This window comes from Cetorhinus maximus, chromosome 11, assembly GCF_964194155.1.
Source record: "Cetorhinus maximus chromosome 11, sCetMax3.hap1.1, whole genome shotgun sequence".
Taxonomy (NCBI): domain Eukaryota; kingdom Metazoa; phylum Chordata; class Chondrichthyes; order Lamniformes; family Cetorhinidae; genus Cetorhinus; species Cetorhinus maximus.
Window position 1 is genome coordinate 25,053,967 of NC_135889.1, and position 25,948 is coordinate 25,079,914.

The following is a 25,948-nucleotide window of genomic DNA, read 5'->3' on the forward strand; positions in this document are numbered from 1 at the left end:
ATCCAAAGGCACTGATCCCCAGCAAGGTTCAGGATCCAGAGGCACTGATCCCCAGCAAGGTTCAGGATCCAGAGGCACTGATCCCCAGCAAGGTTCAGGATCCAGAGGCACTGATCCCCAGCAAGGTTCAGGATCCAGAGACACTGATCCCCAGCAAGATTCAGGATCCAGAGGCACTGAACCCCAGCAAGGTTCAGGATCCAGAGGCACTGATCCCCAGCAAGGTTCAGGATCCAGAGGCACTGATCCCCAGCAAGTTTCAGCATCCAGAGGCACTGATCCCCAGCAAGGTTCAGGATCCTGAGGCACTGAACCCCAGCAAGGTTCAGGATCCAGAGGCACTGATCCCCAGCAAGGTTCAGGAACCTGAGGCACTGATCCCCAGCAAGGTTCAGGACCCTGAGGCACTGATCCCCAGCAAGGTTCAGGATCCTGAGGCACTGATCCCCAGCAAGGTTCAGGATCCTGAGGCACTGATCCCCAGCAAGGTTCAGGATCCTGAGGCACTGATCCCCAGCAAGGTTCAGGATCCTGAGGCACTGATCCCCAGCAAGGTTCAGGATCCTGAGGCACTGATCCCAAGCAAGGTTCAGGATCCTGAGGCACTGATCCCCAGCAAGGTTCAGGATCCTGAGGCACTGATCCCCAGCAAGTTTCAGCATCCAGAGGCACTGAACCCCAGCAAGGTTCAGGATCCAGAGGCACTGAACCCCAGCAAGGTTCAGGATCCAGAGGCACTGATCCCCAGCAAGATTCAGGATCCAGAGGCACTGAACCCCAGCAAGGTTCAGGATCCAGAGGCACTGAACCCCAGCAAGGTTCAGGATCCAGAGGCACTGATCCCCAGCAAGGTTCAGGATCCAGAGGCACTGATCCCCAGCAAGGTTCAGGATCCAGAGGCACTGATCCCCAGCAAGGTTCAGGATCCAGAGACACTGATCCCCAGCAAGATTCAGGATCCAGAGGCACTGATCCCCAGCAAGGTTCAGGATCCTGAGGTACTGATCCTCAGCAAGGTTCAGGATCCAGAGGCACTGATCCCCAGCAAGGTTCAGGATCGTGAGATACTGAACCCCAGCAGTGTTCAGGATAGTGAGATACTGAACCCCAGCAGTGTTCAGGATAGTGAGATACTGAACCCCAGCAGTGTTCAGGATAGTGAGATACTGAACCCCAGCAAGGTTCAGGATAGTGAGATACTGAACCCCAGCAAGGTTCAGGATAGTGAGATACTGAACCCCAGCAGGGTTCAAGATCGTGAGGTACTGAACCCGAGTAAGGTTCAAGGTCGTGAAGAACTGATCCCCAGCAAGGATCAGGATCGTGAGGTACTGCAACCCAGGCAATTTGAAAATCCAGATAAATTACATCTACTGCATTATCATTGTCTACTCTCTTTGCTACCTCCTCAAGAACCTCAGTAAGGTTAGTTAAGCAAGATTTTCCCTCTTGGAATCCATGCTGACTACCCATTACAGTATTATATTTCCCATTTCTAGATGTTCCTCTATTCTCTCCTTTAGTGAGGATTCCATTATTTTTCCTACCACTGATGTTAAGTCAATTGGCCTATCATGTATGTGTTCTGTTCCCCTTCAATATAGGTATTATATTAGCTATCCACCAGTCCTCTGGCCTGATACCTACTTCTAATGAATTGTTAAATATATTAAATAGTATGAAGTTCAATCAGGCTGCAGGTGGAGCAGGGAATATTGATCTTTTTTGAACTACTCAGTGGTGAGAAAATATAGAACAAGAGCTACCAGGAAGCATTTGTCAGTTGCATTGTGACCTGCGATTAAACAGGAGAGGGACTACAAGTCATCAGTCCTGACTGTGTCTTTCACACAGGACCAGATATGCAGTATCCCTTGTTTACATCTTTCTGTCTAACTACAAGTCTGTAAATCCACCTGTGAATTTTACGCCTATGTCGTATCACAGGAATCTGCTATTGGTTTATTATCTGGACTGTTTCCATTCATGTATTCAGTGCAAGGAGTGCAAAGGGAGAATAGAACAAAAATACTGAGAACACACAATAGGCCAACCAGCTTCTGGGAAAAGACTGGTTAATGTCCCAGGTATAGACGCTTGATTAGAGCTGCAATTGTGATGAAAACTGTATCCCCGCTTGTCTTTCTTGGGATTTGGAAGGCTGTGCTGTGGATTCCAGACCTGTTCGTCGTGAGGTGGATTTTTGGTGTACAGTAAGCATCCCTCTCACTGACTGACTTCTTTTTGATGCTAGGATGATGCACTTTCATTTGCTGAGACTGTGGGCTACCCCTGCTTGCTGAGGCCATCTTATGTCCTAAGGTAAAGTTATTATTATTGGGTTTGAGGATCCACTTAATATCTGTGAGAAATATCAACTTTATTTTATACAAGATGCCAAACATTCAATCTGTGCAGGTTTTTGGGTATAAAACTGGTTATTTTGTGGTAGCTTGTTATCCAGGAGGAGGGGTGATTTAGCTATATGTGTGTTGGGGGATGGGTGCTTGGTGGTGGGGTGATTCAGCTCTGTGTGGGGCGGTGGTGGGGTGATATAGCTGTGTGCGTGTGGGGTGGGGTGCGATGATCCAGCTGTGTGTATAGGGGGGGGCGTTGGGGTGATCCAGCTGTTTGTATATGTGTGGGGGTGGGTGGGATGATCCAGCTGTTTGTGTATGTGTGGGGAGGGGGAGGTGATCCAGCTGTTTGTGTATGTGTGGGGAGGGGAGGGTGATCCAGCTGTTTGTGTATGTGTGGGGAGGGGAGGGTGATCCAGCTGTTTGTGTATGTGTGGGGGGGGGTGGGATGATCCAGCTGTTTGTGTATGTGTGGGGAGGGGGGGGTGATCCAGCTGTGTGTGGTGTGGGGGGGTTGGGAGCAGGGGTTCAGCCTGTGTGCCTGCGTGCTTGCGCATGTGTGTGTGTGTTGATGGATGATCTGGTTCGTAACGTTTAGCAGCCACGTGCTGCTGATGTGTAGACGTTTCATGCTAGTATTTCATTTTGATTCTCTCAGTGGTTCGGCGATGAACGTAGCTCACGATGCGACAGAGATGAAGAAATTCCTTGCGGAGGCGGCCCGTGTCTCTCAGGTACCTGCTCCACTCCCTGCCTTGTGATTATTGATTGATCTCCATTCCTTGATGCCTGACTATGTTCACTCTGCTGCTGCTACACTCTCTGTGGATCAACTTGAACAATTTATAGTCTTGTTTTATTTGTATGGCGTGCAATGGAAAGATTTTGGTTAAAATGTGGAGCTTTTATGCACTTTAGTTGCCCAGGAAAATGGTCTACTCGTATAATGATACTGTTTTGCAAAACAACTCTCTCCAGATGGAGAATAATGACTGATGCAACAAGAGAAATAAAACAAGAAGAACAGAAAAATTGAATATTTTTAATTGGTGAGGAACTGCTAGATGTTGGTTTTCAGAGGGATATGGAGGCCCTTGTACAAGATGTGCAGAAAGTTAACATGCAGGTATGGCAAGTAATTAGGAAGGCAAATAGTATGATAGCCTTTATCACAAAATGGTTGGACTACAAGAGTAAGGAAGTCTTGCTGTAATTGTGAAGACCTTTGGTAGGACTGCACCTGGAGTAATGTGCAATGTTTTGGCCTCTATGCCTAAGGAGACATATACTTTCCTTAGATAGGATGCAATGAAGATTGATCCCTGGGATGAGCAGGTTGTCCAGGGAGGAGGGATTTGAGTAGAATGGAACTATACTGTTTGGAGTTTAGAAGAACAAGAGATGATATTGAAACATATAAAATGCTTAGGGGCTTGACGGGTTAGATGGCAACAGGAGCTGTTTTCTCTGGCTCAAGTGTCTGGAACTAGAGGGCTGCTTTATCCTGGATAGTGTTGAGTTCTTGAGTGTTGTTGGAGCTGCACTGATCCAGGCAAGTGGAGAGTATTCTATCACACTACTTGTGCCTTGTAGATGATGGACAGGCTTTGGGGATCAGGAAGTGGGGTATTCGCCTTGTCTCTGACCTGCTCTTGCAGCCACAGTATTTATATGGCTGGTCCAATTAAGCTTTTGACCAATGGCAACTCCCAGGATGTTGCTGGGAGGGTGGGGGGATGGGGGGGAGAGAGAGAGGGTTCAGCAATGGTAATGCTATTGAATGTCATGGGGAGATGATTAGATTCTCATTTGATGGAGATGGTCATTACCTGACATTTGTGTGGCACCAAGGTTACTTGGCACTTATCAGTTCAAGCCTGGAAATTGTCCAGGTCTTGCTGCATGCAGGCACAACCTACTGTAGTATCTGAGGAGTTGTAAATGGTACTGAACACCGTGTAATCATCAGCGAATATCCCAACTTGCATAAAAAGATCCAATCCTGATGAAAACCATGTTTGGAATTTGTGAAAAAGAATTGACTCTGTTCTCACTAAACCTTCTCTCCTGTTCGCTGCAGGAACACCCAGTTGTTCTCACCAAATTTGTTGAAGGAGCTCGGGAGGTTGAAGTTGATGCAGTTTCAAAGGAGGGGAAGGTAAGAATAAAATTTAATGAGTCAATATTCAATTCTTGTCTCAAACACAATGTGACAGTTGAAAAGTCACCTGAGATGCCGCTGCCAGGTCCTAACCAGTACAGAAGGTCCAACCAGCTCATTAATGTCTGCTCGTTCCACAGACCAGATACTGCCAGCAGTGTGACTGGTGGAATAATCTTCCAGGAGGCTACCTTGCATGTGGCCGCCTCTGTGTTCGCCATCCTGTTTAGTATTGCTGAAAAAAGAGACAAGTCGAAACTTTTTGTCTTGCACTCATTAGGACACTTTGCAAGAATACCAATATTTGGGGCACTAATATTCGAAAGACCCAGGGCAATGCTCTGGGACCCGCATTCAAATCCCATTACGGCAGATGGTGGAATTTAAATTCAATAAAATTCTGGAATTAAAAATCTGATGATGACCACAAAACCATTGCCGATTGTTGTAAAAACCCATCTGGTTCACTAATGTCCTTTAGGGAAGGAAACCTGCTGTCCTTACCTGGTCTGGCCTACATGTGACTCCAGACCCACAGCAATGTGGTTGACTCTTAACTGCCCTCTGAACAAGGGCAACTAGGGATGGGCAATAAATGCTGGTCTAGCCAGTGACGCCCACATCACAGAATCACAGAGTGCAGAAGAGGCCCTTCGGCCCATCGAGTCTGCACCGACATGTAAAAACACCTGACCTACCTACCTAATCCCATTTACCAGCACTTGGCCCATTGCCTTGAATGTTATGATGTGCTCATCCAGGTACTTTTTAAAGGATGTGAGGCAACCTGCCTCCACCACCCTCCCAGGCAGTGCATTCCAGACCGTCACCACCCTCTGGTTAAAAACGTTTTTCCTCACATCCCCCCTAAACCTCCTGCTTCTCACCTTGAACTTGTGTCCCCTTGTGACTGACCCTTCAACTAAGGGGAACAGCTGCTCCCTATCCACCCTGTCCATGCCCCTCATAATCTTGTACACCTCGATCAGGTCGCCCCTCAGTCTTCTCTGCTCCAATGAAAACAACCCAAGTCTATCCAACCTCTCTTCATAACTTAAATGTTTCATCCCAGGCAACATCCTGGTGAATCTCCTCTGCACCCCCTCCAGTGCAATCACATCCTTCCTATAATGTGGCGACCAGAACTGCACACAGTACTCCAGCTGTGGCCTCACCAAAATTCTGTACAACTCCAACATGACCTCCCTACTTTTGTAATCTATGCCTCAATTGATAAAGGCAAGTGTCCCATATCCCATGAACGAATAAAAAAAAAGGGGAAAACATCAATTTATACTGTATGAGAAGAGAGTGCTGATTGGTTGGCAACTTAACTCTGATTGGTAGAGGTGTTGTCATGGAGAATGCACCACTGATGGTGACTGGCAGCATTGCTTGAACTTTAAACAAGGCAGCTTGACCCTGATTGGTCAAGACGTTGCCCTGAATCAGTGAATGGCTGTCATTTATCTTGTTTGGCTGAAACAGGCGCAATGTGTGTACATGTTCTTTCTGTCTGCAAGGAACAGGGCCCTGTGTATTAATATATGTAGCTTCCAGCAAATGCTCCACACTGTGAGCCTGACTGACAATCTTAAATTGGTTGTTTGCGTAATTCTTAGCACACTGAGGATTATTTAGCAAATGTTGTCCAATCGCAGAATCACATCTAATGTTGGACACCGTGTTCTGAGTTTTGAAAGCACGGGCTGGTTGGGTACGGTCTGTACCTTGCCCATTGTGAACAGCAGCTGGGACATGCTGTTTAATGCGATCCTCTAGCCTTTGGGACATATGGCCTACATACCTACCATCACACTGGCACTGAATTCACATACCGCATTACTGATTTGTGTGATAGGCACAATTTCTTTATGGCTTTACGGCAGTATCCTGTTGGTGGCGAATACCACTCGTGTTGCTACTGTATAGTAGCAGTGTGAAACAGCTAGCTTCACCTGCTGCTTACATTTTTGAGATACCTTGCCCTTCCAGAGGAATCTGAGGCAGACTGAATGCTTTTCAAGGCTGAAAATGACGGCCTTAAGCCCGTCCGTGAGTTTGCATGATATACAGCGTGAAATGATCTGATCAGGGTAGCCATAAGGTTATCCTGATCAGATCATTTCATGCTGTACATCACGCAACCTCACGAACGATCCCAAGGGCGTCACTATTGGCCTTAAAAAGGGGCAGGGGGGTGGTGCTTGGTCGCCTCAACATGAGATGTCATCACTGGCCAACACAGAAGGGCTGTACTGAAGACTCCTGAAGCCTGTAGAGACATTGGGATGGAGGAGAATCCCCTCCACAGGTTTATTCACTGATAGGGCTGCAACCTTTCATCCCTGCCGTCCCATCCAACTCCGATGGCATCCTGGCCTGCCACCGGGAGACCACTTTGATTGACCCAGCATGTTTGAGCACGGGGGAAAGAGATGTTCTGATGTCAAAATACCAGCACTGGCTTGAAAGAGGCCTTAATTAGAATAATTGGACCCCCACCTCTCTAATTATGGAGAGCCAGAATGGCTTTGTAAAAGTAGATTGTGTTTGACTAAATCTAATTGAATGTTTTCATGAAGGAACAGAGAAGGCTGATGGAGGGAATGCAGTGGATGTTGTCTTTTTAGAAAAGTTTTTGACAAAATACCACATAAAAGGCTGGTTAACAAAATTAAGGCTCTTGGAATAGGGTCAGTGTCAGCTTGGATAAAACATTGGCTTAAGAACAGGAAACAGTAGGTTATGGTAAATGGTTGTTTTTTAGATTGGAGGATGGTAGACAGATATTCCCCAAGGGTCAGTGATAGGACTATTGCTATTTTGATACATATAAATGACTTGGATCTTGAAGTACAGAGTAAAGTTTCAAATTTGCTGTGATACCAAACTTGGAAATGTGGCAATCGGTGAGGATGATGCTAATTAACTGCAACTGGGCATAGAGAGGGAGAATGGGCAGACAAGTTGCAGATGGAATTTAGCAGAGAAGTGTGAGGTGATGCATTTTGGCTGAAGGGGTAGGGAGAGGAAATATAGACTTAATTGCACAGTTCTAAAGAGTGTGCAGAACAGAGGGACCTGTAGATGCATGTGCATCGATCTTTGAAGGAGGCAGGACATATTAAGAGAATCATTAGCAAAGCTTATGTGATCTTGGGCTTCATAACTTCCTTACGTTTGTATTCTATTTATGCTGAACCTTCATAAAGCTTTGGTTAGGCCACAATTGGAGTATTGTGTTCAGTTATGGTTACCATTCTTTAGGAAGGATGTGAATGTTCTTGAGAGAGTGCAGAGGAGATTTACCAGAATGACCCCAGGGATGAGAGATTTTAGCTACAAGGTTGGGCTGGAGAAGCTGGGGTTGTCCTCCTTGGAGCAAAGGAGGTTGAGGGGACATTTGATGGAGGTATACAAGATTGTGGCAGGTTTAGATGAGGGAAACAAAGACGAACTGTTTCATTTAGCTGATGATACAAGGTCTGGGGACACAGGTTTAAGGCTCTGAGAGATCCATAGGGATGTGAAGAAGAACTTTTTTATGCAGCGAGTGGAAATGACCTGGAACTTGCTGTCCACAGTCGGGGGGGAACAGAGACAATGAATGATTTCAAAAGGAAATTGGATAGGGACTTGCTGGACTATGGGGATAGATGAGGGAGTCGGATTGACCAGATTGTTCTACAGCAAGTTGGCATGAGCTCAAAGGACTGAATGACCCCCTTAAGTGTCATAATAATGACTCTATAATCCTGCCAGAGATACTGCTTACGTCTTGAACCATCTGAAATATTAAACTGAGGCTCTGCCTGCCCCTTCGGGTGTACATATAAGATCCCATTGTACATTATTTTGATGAAAAGCAGGCAATTCATGACTAGTATCCTGGCCAATATTTAACCAGCAATCAACATTTCCAAAACAGATGCGATATCTGCTCATTATCACATTCGTGCTTGTCGAAACTTGCTGTGCACAATTTGGTTGCTGCACTTCCTACATCACAACAGTGACTACAGTTCAAAAATACTTAATTGGCTGTAAAGCAGAGGAGAGGCCCTGAGGTTACGAAAGGTACTATGTAAATACAAGTCTGCCTGTCTTCCTTATGTGTAATGCCAAGTGAGGTCAATTACTGAGGACTGTGTAATTTTGTCATCTGCATCTCTTCTCCTGCAAGCCCAATGTTCATCCTGTTTTCAGGGACAGGGTGTCTTGCATTCCTGTTTTGGGTGATGGTTTCATTTACACTAAGTGTGTTATTCTTCTTACAGCGATTTGAAAGAATGGTTTGTGGAGGTTGGTGCCTCAGGAGCAGCTACAGTTTTTGTGCCTTGCTCATGGCTGACCATTGGATGGCTGATTACCCTGTTTGTTTCTGTCCCTGCCAGGTGCTGGCTCATGCGATCACTGAGCACGTGGAAGATGCAGGTGTTCATTCCGGAGATGCGACATTGATTCTCCCAACACAGACCATCAGCCAAGGAGCCTTGGAGAAGGTAGGGAGCAGCCCAATGTCACAGAATCATACAGCACAGAAAGAGACCATTCAGCCTATCACATCTGTGCTAGCTGGTTGAAAGAGTTATACAATCAGTCCAGTCCCCAGCTCTTTCCCCACAGTCCTGTAAATTTCTTCATTTTTAAGTGTTTATCTGCCCTCATTTTGATGGGTACAATTGAATTTGTTCCCCTCACCCTTTCAGACAGTGCATTCTAAAACATAACAACTCACTGCATAAACAGATTCCTTATCTTTTGCCTCACTGTTTTGCTAATTATTTTAAATCTTTGTCCTTTGTTTACTGACCACCCTGTCAGTGGAAATAGTTTCTTCTATTTGGTCTTCAAAGTCCTGAATGGTTTGGATAGATCCTTATTAAATGTCCTCTTAACCTTCTCTGCTCAGAGTAGAATAATCCAAGCTTCCTTACTCTCTCCGGGTAACTGAATCCACTCCTCCGTGTTGTCAGCTATATTAATTGAGCACTGCATTCTTGCTGTTGTCACTGAAAAGTTACATAGGAACAGGAGTAGACCATTCAGCCCCTCGAATCTGGTCCTTAACTATATTATCCATCCTAGCTCCATGTCCTTTGATAGCTTCATAAACACAACCTGGAAAGTTTAAATTGCACCAACATGCACAGCTTTTTGGGGTAGAGAGTTCCAGATTGCCACTACTTTTACTTCATGATTTCACTCCTGAATGGCCGAGCTCTAATTTTAAGATTGCGCCTCCTTGTTTTGGATTCCCCAGAGGAAATAGTTCCTCTGTATCTACCCCATTGAATTTATTTATCATTTTGATCACCACTCAAACTTCTAAATTTAAGCTTCTCCCTCCGTCATCAGCATCCCTACACTAAATGACCTGATCCTCAAGCCTGAGCTGCTGAAGCTGTTGTCGGTTCAGGTGCATCATTGCTGCATCCTCCTGCAGTTGTGTCTCTGTGATACACAAAGGAGCTTTCACAAAAGATCAGTCCTAATTATAGCTGGTGCAAGATGCACCCTTATTGTCAGGTGGAAATGCTAATTAGCGCTCCTCCAGACCCCAACTTCATTCTGTCTTGGAATTAAATAGACAGTTTAAAGTATAACCATTTATAAAACCTGAAATTCCTCCCTGTGTGGCCTGGAGGCTAGGGGTCGGATTTTCATAGATTTTCATAGATTCAGCAAGACTCCATGAACCTTTAAATATGGCTGGTGGGACCCTGTCCCCATTTCCAACAGACCTAATTCACACCTAAAGGGGTGGGGTGTGATCCATGCAGTGTGGGAGTCACAAATTGATGGAGGAGGCATGAACACTTTTGAAACTTGAGCTTTTGAACGAAAAACTTAAGTCCCATGTTAGTGTTCTAGAGTTAAACAAAGGTAACTACATAGGTGTGAGGGCAGATTTGGCCCTAGTGGACTGGGCAGGAAGACTACAAGGCAGGACAGTTGATGAACAGTGGCAGATATTTAAGGAGATATTCAATTCCTTCCAAGTAAAATATATTCCAAAGAGGAAGAAATATGGTAAGGGGGGGAAAAGCATCCATGGCTAAGCAAGGAAGTTAAAGATAACATAAAGGCAAAAACTAAGGCATACCAAATTGCAAAGGTCAGTGGCAGGCTGGAAGATTGGGAAACTTTTAAAGATCAACAAAAGGTTACTAAAAAAATAATAAAAAGAGCAAAGGTAAATTATGAAAGAAAACTAGCGCAAAATGTAAAAACTGATAGCAAAAGCTTCTACAAGTATATAAAAGCAAAGAGAGTAGCTACAGTGAATAAAAGCAAAAAACTGCGGATGCTGGAAATCCAAAACAAAAATAAAAATACCTGGAAAAACTCAGCAGGTCTGGCAGCATCTGCGGAGAGGAACACAGTTAATGTTTCGAGTCCGTATGACTCTTCAACAGAACTAAGTAAAAATAGAAAAGAGGTGAAATATAAGCTGGTTTAAAGTTGGAGGTGGGGGGGGCGGGGGGGGAGGTGGGTGGGACAGGTAGAGCTGGATAAAGGACCAGTGATAGGTGGAGATAGCCAAAAGATGTCATAGACAAAAGGACAAAGAGGTGTTGAAGGTGGTGATGTTATTTAAGGAATGTGCTAATTAAGGGTAGAAAGCAGGACAAGCAAGGTACAGATAGCCCTAGTGGGGGTGGGGTGGGGTGAAGGGAAGGGTTCGAAAGAGGCTAAAAGGTAGAGATAAAACAATGGATGGAAGTACATTTAAAAATAATGGAAATAGGTGGGAAAAGAAAAATCCCAGGGACGTGGCAGCGGAGATAGTGGATGCATTGGCTATAATATTCCAAAATTCCCTTGATTCCCTTGAACCCTTGAAAGGTTCCAGTGGATTGGAAAAATGCTAATATAACACCCTTATTCAAAAAGTGGGGGAGGCAGAAAGTAGGAAACTATAGACCAGTAAGTTTAACATCTGTCTTTGGGAAATTGTTGGAATTCATTATTAAGGAAGTAGTAATGGGGCATTTGGAAAGTCAAAATGCAATCCATCAGAGTCAGCATGGTTTTATGAAGAGTAAATCGTGTTTGACTAATTTGTTAGAGTTCTTTGAAGATGTGACAAACAAAGTGTATAATGGGGATCCTGTAGATGTTGTATATCTGGACTTCCAGAAGGCCTTTGTGCCGCACACAAGATAAGATCACATGGAGTTAGGGGTGATATATTAGCTTGGATAAAGGATTGGTTAACCAACAGAAAGCAGAGAGTCGGGATAAATGGGTCTTTTTCTGGATAGCAAGCTGTAACAAGTGGGGTGCCACAGGGTTTGGTCCTTGGACCCCAACTATTTACAATCTATATTAATGACTTGGATTCAGGAATAGAAGGTACTATAGCTAAATTTGCAGATGACACCAAAATAGGTGGGAAAGTAAGTTGCAATGAAGAAATAAGAAATTTACAAATGGATATGGACAGGTTAGGTGAATGGGCCAAAATTTGGCAGATGGAGTTTAACGTGGATAATTGTGAGGTTATCCATTTTGGTCGGAAGAATAAAACAGCGACTTATTATTTAAATGGAGAGAAACTTCAGAATGCTTCAGTGCAGAGGGATCTGGGTGTCCTCGTGCATGAATTGCTGAAAGCTAGTATGCAGGTACAACAGGTAATAAGGAAGGCAAATGGAATTTTGGAATTTATTGCTAAAGGAATAGAGTATAAAAATAGGGAAATGTTGTTGCAACTGTTCAAGGCATTGGTGAGACTGCACTTGGAGTACTGTGCACAGTTTTGGTCCCCTTACTTGAGGAAGGTTGTAGTTGCACTGGAGGCAGTTCAGAGAGGTTCACTAGATTGATTCCAGAGATGTGGGGCTTGTCTTATGAGGAGAGATTGAGCAATTTAGGCCTATACTTGCTAGAGTTTAGAAGGATGAGAGGAGATCTAATTGAGGTATATAAGATGCTAAAGGGGATAGACAAAAAGTAGATGTGGAGCGGATGTTTCCCCTTGTGGGGCATTCTAGAATGAGAGGCCATAGTTTTAGGCTAAGGGATGGTAGATTTAAATCAGAGATGAGTAGGAATTGCTTTTCTCAAAGGGTCGTGAATCTGTGCAATGGATGCCAGGACGCTGAATAAATTTAAGGAGGAGATAGACAGATGTTTAATTAGTAACCGGTTAAAAGGTTTGGGGAGAGGGTGGGAAATTGGAGTTGAGGCTGAAATGAGATCAGCCAAGATTGTATTGAATGGCGGGGCAGGCTCGAGGGGCCGAATTGCCTACTCCTGCTCTTAGTTCTTATGTTCTTATGAAAGGTGGATAAGGTCTGTATGTCAGATCTGAGGTTTTTTTTAAATCCCTTGCTCTTTAACTTAAAAAAACAGACTGCAGTAAGAGTTTTAAAAAATCCTTTGCTGACTGCTTTGATTGGCAGGCCATTTGCTGCAGGTAGGAGAAAAAAAACAGTAGTATCTGGTTGTGTAGTTTCAATAGAGGTTTTTTGTTGACCTTTCCCCAAAGGCTAGTATTACGCCATTCTGAATGCTTGGCTGAGTTTCAAAATCTACAAATATCTTAGCAGGGGGTCCTGTGTTCATAGTTGCATTAACGGTTTAAAGAGGCTATTAAAGGATTTTGAGGTCTTTGAGGTTTGAATAGAAGTTTGTTTTTATAAGAGATTAACCACTTGAGGAGATGTGAAATATTTGAATAGATTTCTTGATTGGGAGTGTTTTTTCACCATCAAGTATGTAGTAGTGGGATCTGTATTGGATTGTTATAATTTAATTTTTCTCATCTCTGCATGCATCTTGAGGTCTGCCCATGGTGGATACCGGGTGAGTGGCCATTGAAGTGACATGGCGGGTATGAGGGTCCAAGGGCTGGTGGGTGAGGGGCATAAGTTGGCATGCAGGGTATGAGGGGAGATGGGGTGGCTGGGGGAGTGAGCACTGTGAAGGGTGAGGGCTAGAGGGCCTAAAAGCTTGTGGAACAGCTGGCACAAAGTCCCAGAGAACCCAGGCGGGCCCTTTAAATAGCCTGTCTCACCACTCGCCTGTCCTTGTGGCCATCTATTCCCTGCTTCCAGGGTCAGCGGACCTGGCTCCATTCTGTACCCACCCACACCAGAGTGAACATCGTGCCATTCAGGCAAATCCAGTGAGTCAGGAAATTTCCCGACTCGAGCTATGTGCCTCAGTAGCGGAAACCTGACCTTAAAAGTCTATTCATCATCAACACAGTTGCTCTGGTCATTGTTTACAGGTTTTACACATTTTTCACCTTCTTCCCAGTATATCAATCTGGACCTTGCTGTCCCCATAGCAACCAAGCCACCCAAGCTTGCTATCAGGTGGAATTCAGAACAGGTCACATGCCTCCATTTTCACCCTGAATTAAAGAGAGAGTCCCAAAACATAATGATCTTATAAACATCGTATTTGTAATGCAATTGTTAATGCAATGGCAATCAATTTGCCTAGAAAGGGAGCAAATTATACTGTTCAATCTCATTTCTGTCTGTCCTAAATTGATGTTAGAGATTTAAAAGTGCCATTTTCTGTCTTTTTCTCTTACCCCTTAATCCACTTTTTCTAACTAATGCTGCATGATGCAAGATCCCTGCTCCAGCAAGATCTGACCCAGTGTTTCACAAAACAGGCCTGAAATTTGTTGCCTTTATGACTTGAATTGTCTTGCATCTCCCAATGTCTTTGAAAATAAAATATTTCATTATAACCCCTCTGGGCAAATGCTCACTGCCTGAGCTCACACATGGTGAATGGTGGCTTGGTGGAGAGCTGGGTCAAGGTGGGAAGAAAGTTGAAAAGGGAAAATAATAGAATGTGTAGATGGATGAATCTGGCACTGCAGCTCAGTACAGTGTCATTCCTAACCGATACTGATCATTTCCCCATCTAGTGCATCCCAGGAAGTGTTGAATTTCCATTAATCACCTGGGAAATCTTCAGCCAATACCTGGGAAATCTCAATAATTACCCAGGAAATCTTGGGAATTCAGTAACTCCTTGGGAAATCTTGGGTGCTTATTAATTACCCGGGAAATCTCTGGAACCTGGTAATTACTCTTTGTGTTCTTTCTGTTTAAGGTGAAAATTGCAACCAGGAAGATATCCAGAGCGTTCGAGATTTCTGGCCCTTTCAATGTACAGTTTCTTGTGAAGGGGAATGATGTGAAGGTAAGCAACCTGCTGCAGCATGTTTAAAATGTGTTCCCTGGTATTTATAAGGATGGTAAACCAGAGAAACACTGATGCATTCCTCGTTTCTTTCATTTTTGGTTGATTAGAATGTTTGTTTTAACTGCATCTCCAGCCAGTTGTGTTGTGCTTGTTGCTATGTGGAATCACCATGGCCCAGATCTTCCGGTCAGCCGCAGTGTTAGGCACGTTGCCACTGCCGCAAAGTTTTCTGCACATCGACAACACTGCCCATTTTCAGCTGGGACAGTCTATCCTGGCTGAAACAAAATGAGTCGGGGCAGCCTCACCAGGGTAAATCCAGGGAACGCAGGAGAGTCGAAGGAAAGAGAGGACACGCTTTCTTTTCATGGCATTATCTGCCCATTCAGCTAAGTTTCCAGAGGTCCAAGTCTTTTCATGAATGAGTTTGGGTGGCTGGGAGGGTGACTGAGGGGCTGGGAGGGTGACTGAGGGGCTGGGAGGGTGACTGAGGGGCTGGGAGGGTGACTGAGGGGCTGGGAGGGTGACTGAGGGGCTGGGAGGGTGACTGAGGGGCTGGGAGGGTGACTGAGGGGCTGGGAGGGTGACTGAGGGGCTGGGAGGGTGACTGAGGGGCTGGGAGGGTGACTGAGGGGCTGGGAGGGTGACTGAGGGGCTGGGAGGGTGACTGAGGGGCTGGGAGGGTGACTGAGGGGCTGGGAGGGTGACTGAGGGGCTGGGAGGGTGACTGAGGGGCTGGGAGGGTGACTGAGGGGCTGGGAGGGTGACTGAGGGGCTGGGAGGGTGACTGAGGGGCTGGGAGGGTGACTGAGGGGCTGGGAGGGTGACTGAGGGGCTGGGAGGGTGACTGAGGGGCTGGGAGGGTGACTGAGGGGCTGGGAGGGTGACTGAGTGGATGGGTAGCTGGGAGGGTGGCTGGCTGGATGGGTGAGCGGCTGGCTGAGTGAGTGGCTTTGTGAATGGGTGGGGAGCTGTGTGGGTGAGTGGGTGTGGTGAGCAAGGTTAGTTAGGAATGGGTAATAAATGCTGCTTTTACCAGCAACGCTCACATCCCTAGAATGAATCAGGAAAAAAAGATCTTGGCTCAGAAGATCAGGTAGCAGAATCAATATAGGTGGAGATTAGAAATAACAGGTGTCAAAAATCACTAATAGGAGTAATTCATAGGCTCTTTCATAGTTATACCATTGGACAGAACATTAAGTAAGAATTAATTGGAACTAATAACTTTTTATTCGTTAATGGGATGTGAGCGTTGCTGGCAAGGCCAGCATTTATTGCCCATCCCTAATTGCTCTTGAGAAGGTGATGATGAGCTGCCTTCATGAACTGCTCTGCAGTCCATGTGGTGTAGGAAGGGAGTTCCAGGATTTTGACCTAGCGACAGTGAAGGAACGACGATATGTGTCCAAGTTAGGATGGTGAGTGACTTGGAGGGGAGCTTCCAGGTGGTGGTGTTCCCATCTATCTGCTGCCCTTGATCTTGAGGTGGTAGTGGTCATGGGTTTGGAAGGTGCTGTCGAAGGAGCCTTGGTGAGTTCCTGCATTGCATCTAAGGGTCGGAAGTTGTTGCAAAGTCATGGCTGCTAAAGGGAGGAAACATGCTGCCCCCAAATTTAGCGATGTCTCCCTCGAGCGCAGTGGATGCAGTGGAGGCCCGCTGTGAAGCCTCTACCCCCGCTCTGGGTGAAGACCAGCAACCAAGGTCACCAATCCAGTGTGGGAGGTGGTGGCAGTGGTCGTCAGCGCCAACGCCCTGCAAAAGAGGACAGCCACTGACTGCCAATGGAGGTGAATGATCTTCTCCGTTCCTCCAGGGTAAGTCACTCTTCTCATCACTCTCAACTCACACACTCACAAGCCCATCACACATCCACAGGGATCTCACTCAATGTCAGTTCAAGGGACATCACCATTCATCTGCCCTGCGGATTATGTCCTCATCCTGTCCATGGCACCACTCAGCACCCACACATGCCAGGCATCCTTCTCACCTGGCCTGGCAAGCATCCTGCTTAGACTCTCTCCATCTGTTTTCATGCAGGATAAGCTGGCACACAACAAAAGGGAGAGGTCGCAGAACCGTGTAGGAATGCCTGAATTCAGAGTCCTCGTGCACTTTGAAAATAGAGTCATCCAGCTGGCCGCTGACGATCTGGACCATTCCTGTGCTGACGGTGAGGTTGGCAGTGCTCAACCAAGTGAGGATCCAGTAGTGCAACATCCATCAGACAACCAAGCTGTGAATCAGGTCCCTTGTTCCACAGTCTCCTGCCATGCACTAATTATCTTTCCTTGCTTTTGCAGCCACATCTGGGAAGCAGCTGAGGGGGATCCACCATCCAGGCCCTTGACTCAAGCCCTGAAGACATCTTGGAAGAAGAATCTGATGACACCCTCATTGAAGACCCGTCACAGCGCTCACCCACACCCTCCACCAGTGCAGAAACACACACCTTGGTGGGACCTAGTTCTAGAGTGGCCTCAGGGTCACAATCTGGTGAGCTCAATGCACTTTCCAATCCACAGCAGGTGGCGGCAGGGACTTCCCTGGTGTCCGGCACTCACAGGACTGCTGGACGCCAGAAATCTGCTGAGTCCTAGTCAGATGAGGAGCCCCTGGACTTGGTCATACCTCAATTACTGGAGCTGCAAAGGCAAGCTCAGGAACATCAGGAAGGGATGTCTGCTGCACTCCTCAGATTGCAAGGCATGATGGAGGATTCCATCCACCTTCAATCTGAGGTGATAGCACTGCCATGCCTACTCACGAAGGTCAACACTTGTAGGATGGCGGCCGCCATGGAGACCTTGGCCCTGGACATTGGTCTTGCACTGGTGCGCGGGCTGAACTCCATCGCCGACTCCACAGTTGGCCTCCAACAGTGTCACCGTGAGAGGGGTGCGGGGCAGCTCGATCTCACTCAAGCTTCCCCTTTTCCTCAAGGAGTCAGCCAGAGGCCCTCGGGCACCCATAGGGAGGAGTATCAACGGGTGCACTTCCCAGGGCCATCCACCCAGGTGATTCTGGGAGTGTCTGGCCCATCCGAATCCCCTCTTCCTGTGACCCCAGCAGCTCCAGCTCCACAGGCCAAGGAGGGTGCCACTGCCACATAGCAGGACCCTGAAAGCAGGCCAGGACCCTCCAGGTCTCGGCCCACCAGAGGACGCCTGCCAAGGTCATCACAGTCAGCAGGTTGCCTCCACCTCCACTGTGGATGCCCGGGGAGCACCAAGACATAGCGGCAGGGTTAGGAAGGTTAAGAAGATGTAGTTGCACAGCCTGGGCACTTGTACATAATGTTCACTGTTGTAAACAAACTCTCAAGAATGTCTCCCTGTCAATGGCTCCTTGTTCTGATAAGCAGTGTTTGTGTCACTCAGATGTGAGACCTTGGTTCCTACACAAGATAAAGGTAGGTGTCTCAGCCTAGGGCCTCTTCCCTGTGCTGTGTGTAACCTTCAGACCAAATTGATGGTCCAGCTTCACAATCACTGGACACATTAGTGATGACTGCATCTTGGTGGTGCTTGTCATTGCTGCCAGAATGTTGTTGGGCAGGTGTCACGGAGTTACGTCATTCTCTCTGTGTGCTCTCAGCACCTTTGAGGTGGGGCAGGCCCCCATCTCTTTACCATCTGTGACCAGTGACGCTGTGCTCCAGAAAGGGACAGGTGCTGAAGACTGACAAAGGATCAGGTACATTTAAAGTTTCAGGCTGCGTCTCCATGATACAACCCTGATCACAGAGCGCAAACAAGCTGCCCTCAGCCAGGCAGGAGTCAGATGTTCACAGAGGCAATGTGAAGATCTATGGAGTGTCCTCACTGCATGTCATCATCGTCCTCCTGGAATCTAGTGACTGTTAGGGTCTCAGCTGCATCTCCATGACAGGAGCCTGAGCACTGAGGGTATGTGTGCTGCCATCAGCCACACAGGAGTCAAACGTTCACAGACGCAAGGTGAGGATGTCAGGACTGTCCTCACTGCATCTCCTCTTCATGCTCCATGAATCTTACCTCCCGAGCGCGCCTACCTCAACTGGCCAGTGCGATGGCCCCAACACTGGCATCCTCACCTTCGAGGACCTCATTGCCTTCACCCCTTTCGATGTTCTCCTCATCCGAGGAGACGTGCAGCTCCTCCTCAGCTAAGTCCTCCCCCCATTGCAGTGCCAGGTTGTGGAGCACGCAGCAAGCTACAATGATGCATGACAGAAGGAAATGGTGGAAGAAATAAACAAATGTGGGAAGCTATTAGGATTGATCATTAAGGAGGCTATAGCTGGGCTCTTAGAAGAGCTCAAAGCAATCGGAAAGAGTCAGCATGGTTTTGTGAAAGGAAATTCATGTTTAACCAATTTATTGGAGTTTTTTGAAGGAGTAACATGCGCAGTGGATAAAGGGGAGCCTGTAGACTACTGTACTTGGATTTCCAGAAGGCATTCGATAAGGTGCCACATCAACAATTATTACAGAAAATAAAAGCGCATGGTGTAGGGGTTAACATATTAGCATAGATAGAAGATTGGCTGGCTGGCAAAAAGCAGAGAGTATGCATAAATGGGTCTTTTTCTGATTGCAGGATGTGACAAGAGGAATCCCACAGGGGTCTGTAAGACCATAAGACATAGGAGCAGAAATTAGGCCATTCGGCCAATCGAGTCTGCTCCGCCATTCAATCATGGCTGATAAGTTTCTCAACCCCATTCTCCCGCCTTCTCCCCGTAATCTTTGATCCCCTTACCAATCAAGAACCGATCTATCTTGGTCTTAAATACACTCAATGACCTGGCCTCCACAGCCTTCTGTGGCAATGAATTCCATAGATTCACCACTCTCTGGCTAAAGAAGTTTCTCCTCATCTTTGTTCTAAAAGGTCTTCCCTTTACTCTGAGGCTGTGCCCTCGGGTCCTAGTCTCTCTTCCTAATGGAAACATCTTCCCCACGTCCACTCTATCCAGGACTTTCAGTATTCTGTAAGTTTCAATCAGATCCCCCCTCATCCTTCTAAACTCCATCGAGTATAGACCCAGAGTCCTCAAATGTTCCTCACCTTTCATTCCTGGGATCATTCCCGTGAACCTCTTCTGGACCCTCTCCAGGGCCAGAACATCCTTCCTGAGATACGGGGCCCAAAATTGCTCTCAATATTCTAAATGTGGTCTGACCAGAGCCTTATAAAGCCTCAGTAGCACATCCCTGCTTTTATATTCTAGTCCTCTTGAAATAAATGTCAACATTGCATTTGCCTTCCTAACTACCGACTCAACCTGCAAGTTAACCTTAAGAGAATCCTGGACTAGGACTCCCAAGTCCCTTTGCACTCCAGATTTCTGAATTCTCTCCCCATTTAGAAAATAGTCTATGCCTCTATTCTTCCTACCAAAGTGCATGACCTCACACTGCCCCACATTGTATTCCATCTGCCACTTCTTTGCCCATTCTCCTAATCTGTCCAAATCCTTCTGCAGCCTCCCCGCCTCTTCAATACTACCTGTCCCTCCACCTACTGGAGCATCAACTTTTTACGATTTACGTCAATGACTTAGATGAGGGGAGTGAAGACATGGTAGCTAAATTTGCAGATGAAACAAAGATGGGTAGGAAAGTATGTCATGAAGAGAACATAAGGAGGTTGCAGATGGATATAGATAGGTTGAGTGAGTGAGCAAAGATCTAGCAAATGGAGTTTAATGTGGGAAAATGTGAAGTTGTTCACTTTGGCAGGAAGAACAAAAAAGCAGAGTATTACTTAAATGGAGAACGGCTGGATAATTCTGAGGTGCAGAGGGATCTAGGTGTTCTAGTACATGAGTCATAAAAAGTTAGTTTGCAGGTACAGCAAGTAATTAAGAAGGCTAATGGAATGCTATCCTTTATTACGAGAGGGGTTGAACATAAAAGGAAGGATGTTATGCTTCAGTTATACAGGGCATTGGTGAGACCACCTTGAATACTGTGTGCAGCTTTGGTCTCCTTATTTAAGGAAGGATATAAATGCATTGGAGGAGGTTCAAAGGAGGTTTACTAGATTGATACCTGGAATGAGTGGGTTGCCTTATGAGGAAAGGCTGGACAGGCAGGGCTCGTTTCCACTGGAGTTTAGAAGAGTGAGGGGTGATTTGATTGAAGCATACAAGATCCTGAATGGCCTTGACAAGGTAGACATTGAAAGGATGTTTCCTTGTGTGGGTGAGTCCAGAACTAGGGGGCACTGTTTTAAAATTTCGGTTGCCTTTTTAGGACAGAGATGAGGAGAATTTTTTTCTCTGAGGGTTGTGCGACTTTGGAACTCTCTGCCTCAGAAGGCGGTGGAGGTGGGATCATTGAATACTTTTAAGGCAGAGGTAGATAGATTCTTGTTAGGCAAGGGAATCAAAGGTTATTGGGGATAGATGGGAATGTGGAAATTGAACACGAGATCAGCCATGATCTTATTGAATGGCAGAGCAAGCTCGAGGGGCCGAATGGTCTACTCCTGCCCCTATTTTTTATGTTCTTATGTTCTTGCTTCCCGGCTTTCCTGATCCCGGGCAAAATGCAAAAAGTTCCATGCCTTCGCGAATATGGCGCCCGTGACCTCCTGGATACAATTGTGCATGCAGACTTGCAAGATCCCGCACAGGTCACCTGTGGAACCCTTCTAGGGAGCCACTGACGTACAAATTGAGCGCCTCGGTCATTTTCATGGCCACTGGCAGTGGATGCCCTCCATGTCCCTGTGACACCAAATCCTGCAGCAAGTGGCATATGTGACCAACCATTTCCCTATTCATGTGCAGTCTTCGGCGACACTGGTTCTCAGTCATCTGCAGGAATGACGAGCGCCATCTATAGACCCTGGGTCCAGCAAGACGCCTATGAGTGATGGCTCGCTGTGGATCTTCAGCTGTGTGTGCAGCAGTCTCTGCCACCCATTCCCTCTGCTGAGCCAGGCGCCTCCGACGCACTTCTTCTCCTCTGGTATCTGTAAGCTAAATCACCAGGCTCCATGATCCTGATGTTTTTCTCCTGCAGGATGAAAGAGAGAGACGTGTGGGTTAGTGTAAAGAACCTGTTTCAGTTAAGCATACAGGAGAGTGCTGACTACCACTTGGTTAGCCAGTGTGTAGTACACTCATTGGCTGTCTGAAAGCCGAACCTCCTCTGCCCCTCTCCACTTGACTGATTGGCGGCAGCTACGGCCACTGGCTAAATGCTATGATCTCAGCTCTGCACTGCTTGAACCATAATGGATACTGGTGCAAACCTAAATAGACATTGCAAGACGCTATGAGCACATCCACCAGTGACCAACCATGGCCATCTTTCGCAAGGGGATTCTTTCACTTGCCCAGTCAGCCAATTGCTCTGCTGCCCCCTAAAACGCACATTAATTTGCAGCCTGTGCAAAGGTCTGGAGTATTTGGTGGCACTTTCATGCCTTTATGTTGCTCGAGTGGGCAGAAAATCTTCAGAGGCTCAGCCCCAAGCATGTCAATGGAGCTACAGCTGAACGGTCTCAGCTGCAGAAGAATGTTCACTTTTGACAACCGCGTGGCCACTTCCCTCACCACCCGGCATGTGCTTGTGTATTTACTTCTGTCTGTGCTGCCTTGCCCCCAACCTCCTGCAACCCACCCCCCCACCACCTCCCCACAGCCCTCGGCCTGACCCACACTAGAGCCCTTACCCTGGCACCACACTGAAAGCCAGCCGGGAAACAGCAACTTGCCTGTGCCCCACCCGCGAATGTGTGGCCCCTTGTCCTTGATGTCCTATAAGTGATGTTCAGGTTGCCAGGTGCATGCCTTTTAGAGGCAGTTGTGAAGCACGCTGATCTGAAGTCATGCTGACATGGGTGGTAAATTTGACATGGGGGGAGATGATTCTGGCAAGCAGGGCTTATAATGAGATGCTGAAGCATTGAAATGAGGTTCCTAACAAGCGACAGTGGGAAACGTGGCCGGTTATTGACGGGTGGAGTGGATGATCACAAACTGGTTTCACGATGGTGTAAAACTGATTTTTGGCCTTCTAACCATATTGCTGTCCCCACCACCTGCCATGCCACCCAATGCCAATGGGGCCGGAAAATTTCGGCCTCTGATTTGACAGTAGTTTGGAATTGAAATGGTTTTAAAATCACTTAGTTGCATGTTGCACCGTGCGTCCTGTGCTCACCAAAAATAAGCACATTGCTGTTTCTGTACTGACTATATCCTCCAAGTCTTTACTATAACAGAAGCTTGCATTTACATGGCACCTTTTAATGTATTAAAATGTCCCAACGCTTTTCACAGGAGCGCTATAAGACAAACTTTGACACCGAGTTTCAGGAGGAAATATTAGGACAGCTGAGCTTTTAAGGGAAGTCTTTAAGGAACAAAGTGAGGCGGACAGGTGGGTGGGAATTTCAGGACTTATGCCAAGGCTGCTGAAGCCTCCTCTGTCGATGATGAAGCAATTGAAAGTCAGGATGAGCAAGAGACCGGAATTGGAGGAACACCAGGATCTCCATCTAGGGCTATGATGCTGGAGCAGATTACAGAGAGAGGATAAAACAAGACCATGGACCGATTTGAAAAAGCGGATGAGGATTTTAAAGTGGAGATGTTGCCAATCCTCGAGTTAGTTTAAGCACAGTGGGGTTGATGGGTGAGTGGGACTTGGTATGAGCTGTGGTTGTGTAAGATGTGTATGAGAAGTGAAATTTAGCCTTTTATTTGTAGTATCATTTGCCTGTTAATTCACGTGTATTTTACATTGATTCCGATAAGTTTTAAAGTAAAAGCTCCAAAAAGTGTAATCTTGTCGGTAATTTCTTAATTTGTGGATTATTCAGTAAACTTGATTATTTTGGTTTATGGTTCCACATGGGGTTTGTAACAACAGCAGAGTTTTGGATGACTTCAAGTTTATTAAAAATTTAGGATAGGACTAGAACATGTCTGCCCAAGCTGATTTCAAGATTTTAACATAAAACAGAACAAAGGTGTGGACAATTTCAATGGATTCGAAACGGACAAATCCTCATAGATGATACTTGAGAGACTAAAGGCGAGATTTGTGTGATATTCATGAGGAACACAAATGTTCACTGATAAATATATAGTATAATTGCCCATAACTTCTGGTGGGGTGGCAATCAGAGTCGAATTGCAACTCTGCTTGTAGTTACTTACCCTGAAATCCAGCTGCTCCAAATCTCACCCGACCTTCCGACTCATGCTGGGTGAGATCTGTGTGGCTGTGGGTTCCTGAAGCCTACAGCCGAGGGCAGCTCAGTTACAGGCAAGTAAGCCCGCCCCCTTTTTTGGCTCTAGCTGCCGTAAACCAGGTAAGTTGAAAGGTCCAGCCAGGTTTAAAGGTCTTTGACAAGCCAGGGAGAAGGTTAGTGTATAAGGTAAGTGGGTAGGAATTGGCGGGGGTGGGGTTGGCTGTTGGGGGGTGGGTTGGTGGGTTGGACCTTGGGTGGGGTGGGGGGGAGAGTCGGCTCTGGCCTGAAAGGTGGGGGCTGGGGAGTTGGCTCAGGTTGGGGGGTGGGGGTAGTCGGGTTGGGTGGGAAGGTGAGGGTGAGGCGGATTGGGTGGGTGGGGTGAGAGGGTGCTGGGTTGGGTAGGGCTGGTGAGCGGGTGGGAGAGTCAGGTCAGGCTGTGGGGGTGGGGGGAGTTACATCAGGCCTGGGGGGATGGTAGGGAGTCAGGTTGGGACTGAGGGGTGGTGGGGGGGAGGTGTAGTCTGGTTGGGTCTGTGGGGAGGGGGTGTTGTGTTGAGAGTCAGGGGGGGTAGAGGGGGATCGGGGTTATCCTGTGGCGGTGGGGGGAGAAGTAGTCGGTGGGGTAGTGAGGGTGGGGGGGAAGTCCTGTTGGTGGGGGGGTGGGGTGGTGGGTGGGTGGGAGGAGCCCCATGGGTGTTTGGGGAGGTCCGTACAATAGCTACACAGAAGCTAGCAGTGGATTGAATTCTTCTAATTTTTTCTGGGTAACTATTGTTGTAATACAGTCAGAACCATCTGAAGATTTAAAATGCATTTTTGGATGTTTCCCAGTGCAGGGCAATTGCCCAAAGAAAGTTTGAACTTCCAGGCAATTGCCGTGCAATCCTAACTTGGGAACTTCTTGGGGGGGAGGGGGTCTCCCCAGTGCATATTTGGGGCACCCTTCCCCTGCAGATACACTGCCCCAGAGCTTGGATGTTCCGGCCCAATATTTGCATGTCATTCCTTGTCCACCAATCACCTAGTTGGGAGATAAATGCAGATGAGGAAAGGTGTTCAGCCTATTTTAGTTTATCTAAGAAACATGCAGCTGCTCCTATCACAGCATCAATTGATTTCCTTGAGTTATTCCATGCTTTTTGTTTGCACTGGAGGTCTATTGGTAATGTAGTCCCATTAGTCTGTATTTCTCCCTGCAGGATTGCCAACTATGTTGTAACTAATTCTGTTGTGCAACCATTCCATTATGACCAACCATGAATGCTTTCTTCCTAATTCTTTCTCTCATGGTTGCTAGGTGATTGAATGTAACCTCAGAGCATCCAGATCCTGCCCCTTTGTCTCAAAGACCATTGGAGTGGATCTCATCAATGTGGCCACGCGAGTAATGATTGGAGAGAGCATGGATGAGTCATCCCTACCATCACTGGAAAATCCCATCATACCTACTGAATATGTGGGCATCAAGGTACTGTTAACAATCCTTGGAATGGGCTGGGTAGAAGGGAGGTAACAACACTAGTCTATTAGCCTCTAATGGAGCAAGCCTTACTGCATTCTACAGTTTTATTAATCTGGCTGGTGTATAGAGCATGCAGATTTTAGGTATTGTTTTGTTCTGCGATATGTGTGTGTAATAAACCTGTACTTGGTGCAAGGGTATTCCTGAGTTTTAGTTTTCAGTTTCCACCTCCTCATTCAGCCAGACATCACAGCTGTACTGCAGACCCTGAGTACCACCAGAGGAAACCTTGACCTCGAGTCCCTAATAATCCTAGTTTAGGATTCATTCCCTAAACCTCTTGGCCTTTCCACATCCCTCTCCTCTTTTAAGATTCTGCTACTTGACCAAGCTTTCAGTCATCTTCCAAAGTCTCTTTGTGTATTTTTTTGTCTGATAACACTCCTGTGAAGCACCTTGGGATGTTTTCCTACATTAAAGGTGCTATAAGTGTAATTTGTTGATATCCACACTGAAAGCAACTGGCAAATTCTTTTTTTTCCAGCATTTCCAGAGTTTTTCCAACATTTTTTGTTTTTGTTTCA

At 46.6% G+C, this 25,948-nt stretch overlaps 1 protein-coding gene across 1 annotated transcript in view; it reads left to right on the forward strand.

Annotated features, from left to right (window-relative positions):
• cps1 (carbamoyl-phosphate synthase 1, mitochondrial) overlaps positions 1-25,948 on the forward strand; it is a 206,628-nt gene that overhangs the window by 155,137 nt on the left and 25,543 nt on the right. The window contains exons 27-32 of the mRNA XM_078551685.1: positions 2,255-2,322; positions 3,016-3,091; positions 4,438-4,515; positions 8,916-9,023; positions 14,608-14,697; positions 25,200-25,370. Coding sequence (XP_078407811.1) covers positions 2,255-2,322; positions 3,016-3,091; positions 4,438-4,515; positions 8,916-9,023; positions 14,608-14,697; positions 25,200-25,370 — 591 coding nt within the window. The remainder of the gene's footprint in view (positions 1-2,254; positions 2,323-3,015; positions 3,092-4,437; positions 4,516-8,915; positions 9,024-14,607; positions 14,698-25,199; positions 25,371-25,948) is intronic.